The following is a 2,179-nucleotide window of genomic DNA, read 5'->3' as shown; positions in this document are numbered from 1 at the left end:
CATAGACAGCTACACAACTATCACTTTGACGCTTTAAAAAGTTCATAGAGAGATTGGAAAAAGTAATCCATATGAATTGAGCGGTTTAGATCGCTTTATATGATGAACAGATTTAATTTAGGTTTTTATTCACATATAAACATTGATCAGAGAACAAAAACCTCATCAGTTCTTGCAGAAACTCAAGCGTGTTGCGTAAAATTGGTTCTCGAATATGCTTGAGCTTCCATTTGCCACAACTGATGTGTGCGTTGATGAATGTATATAATTGAATAAAAGCCTAAATTAAATCTGTTCAGCGTATAAAGCGATTGTGTCTCTTCAGAAATGTTGGACTAAACCACTCAATTCATATGGATTAGTTTTACAAACTTTTTGAAGCTTCAAATTGGTAATAACTTAGCTGTCAATGGAGGGACATAGATCACTCAGATTTCATTAAAAATTTCTTGTGTTCCAAAGATGAACAACAGTCTTACAGGTTTGGAATGACATGAGGGTGAATAAATGATGACAGAATTTCCATTTCTGGGTGAACTAACCCTTTAATATAAAGTAACTTACATTTCTGACAAAAAAAATGTTTTTTAAGTTTGTGTATTTTTCTCTGACAATGAAAATAGTTCCAGAAGAAGCCAATCAAGTTTGAGAATCAGAACTGTTGCATAATTATAAATGAGCATTACCAACATAAATGTTGTAAAAAGTACTTCATTCATTGTTCATTTGTGTCACTCAAATCTACATGTCAGAGGCTTCTCTCTTTATTTACATGAATTTATATTTGTTAACTATCATTTAAAGTGTCTTTTATTTATTATAATGCTCTTCATATAATCTTCTCAGGAACTCATCCATGCCCCTCACCAACCCAGTCTTGACCTTCCAGCTTTCAAACAGTGAGGCACAAGCACTTTATTTTTGAGCCACATTAACCCACACAGCTGGTTGCTTCACCACCTCAGTGGACTCATGGGTACCGTACTATCCCTTTCGCCGGGTCCTCGAAAACCTGGTTATTATGACGACCGGCCCGGTTCTCTAAGCCATTACCCAAGCCTGAGCAGCCGCTCGCTGAACACTCAAAAGGACCGTAATCTTAAACGTGGCCATTCCATTTTCCTCCCCGCTCTCACCTGGAAACGACTGGTGGCCTCCACCAAGAAGCGTGGTGAGTCCAAAAAAGCCTATCCTGGAGGTCAGGGCGCCGTTGGGGCTCCTCTCAACAACAATAACATCTACCAAAAGGATCCGGTCTTGCATCTAAACCACGAAAATGTAAAGAAGTCTCTCTCTTGCGCCAATCTCACTAGCTATGATGGTCCAGCAGGTCTAGGCCTGGGCCTGGGCTTGGGCTATGGAAAACCGCAACAGATTTCCTCTGTTAAGAAGATAGCGCCTACATGCACTTCCTCACCGAAGCGTGTGATCGTCCAGGCCTCGACTAGCGAGCTGCTTCGCTGCCTGGGCGAGTTTCTGTGTGGCCGCTGCTATCGGCTCAAGCACCTTTCCCCCGCAGATCCAGTTCTGTGGCTGCGGGCTGTGGACCGTTCACTCTTGCTCCAAGGCTGGCAGGACCAAGCCTTTGTGACCCCAGCCAACGTGGTGTTTGTGTACATGCTGTGCCGTGATGTGGTGGATGGCGACGTGGTGTCTTCAGAGCATGAGCTCCAAGCCATTCTACTAACCTGTCTGTACCTGTCCTACTCCTACATGGGGAACGAGATCTCATACCCGCTCAAGCCCTTCCTAGTGGAGACGGCGAAAGAGGCATTCTGGGACCGTTGTCTGGCCATTATCGACGTCACCAGTGCCAAGATGCTGCGCATCAACGCAGACCCACATTTCTTCACGCAGATCTTTGCCGATCTGAAGAGCGAAGGAGGTTGCGGTTTGCAGGACTATGCTAGAGTTCTGGATCGGTGAAAAGACGACACGGCAGATTTTCTCTGCGAAAGTGAGACTGTCAGTATCCCCCACCATCATTCTGGCCCCCCATATGCCTTGTCATATAACAGTGGTACTCCCTTTTACTGAAAATTCTGCAAGAAACAGAGAAATGCAACGTATTCCTGCTGAAAAGACTAGCTTAGACTTGTCCAGGCTCGTTTATGTTAGTTGGGTGCTGGTCTAGCTGGTAAACTGCACAGTCTTTTGGTGGTTACGCTAGTTAAGAAGC

The 2,179-nt window shown here is 44.1% G+C and overlaps 1 protein-coding gene across 1 annotated transcript; it reads left to right on the top strand.

Annotated features, from left to right (window-relative positions):
• Nucleotides 1-972: 972 nt before the first annotated feature.
• Nucleotides 973-1,926, top strand: si:dkeyp-92c9.2 (uncharacterized protein LOC571482 homolog). The gene has a single exon (XM_067361424.1). The coding sequence runs from the start codon at nucleotides 973-975 to the stop codon at nucleotides 1,924-1,926; it is 954 nt and encodes a 317-aa protein (XP_067217525.1).
• Nucleotides 1,927-2,179: the final 253 nt, after the last annotated feature.

The sequence above is a fragment of the Chanodichthys erythropterus genome, chromosome 15, assembly GCF_024489055.1.
Source record: "Chanodichthys erythropterus isolate Z2021 chromosome 15, ASM2448905v1, whole genome shotgun sequence".
In the NCBI taxonomy this organism is placed as follows: Eukaryota; Metazoa; Chordata; class Actinopteri; order Cypriniformes; family Xenocyprididae; genus Chanodichthys; species Chanodichthys erythropterus.
Note: the sequence above shows the minus strand (reverse complement) of the source record. Positions and strands in the feature narration are given on the sequence as shown.

What these genes read in the sequence shown, in the direction of transcription:
- si:dkeyp-92c9.2 (XM_067361424.1), top strand. Translation starts at nt 973, where the DNA reads ATGGGTACCGTACTATCCCTTTCGCCGGGTCCTCGAAAACCTGGTTAT.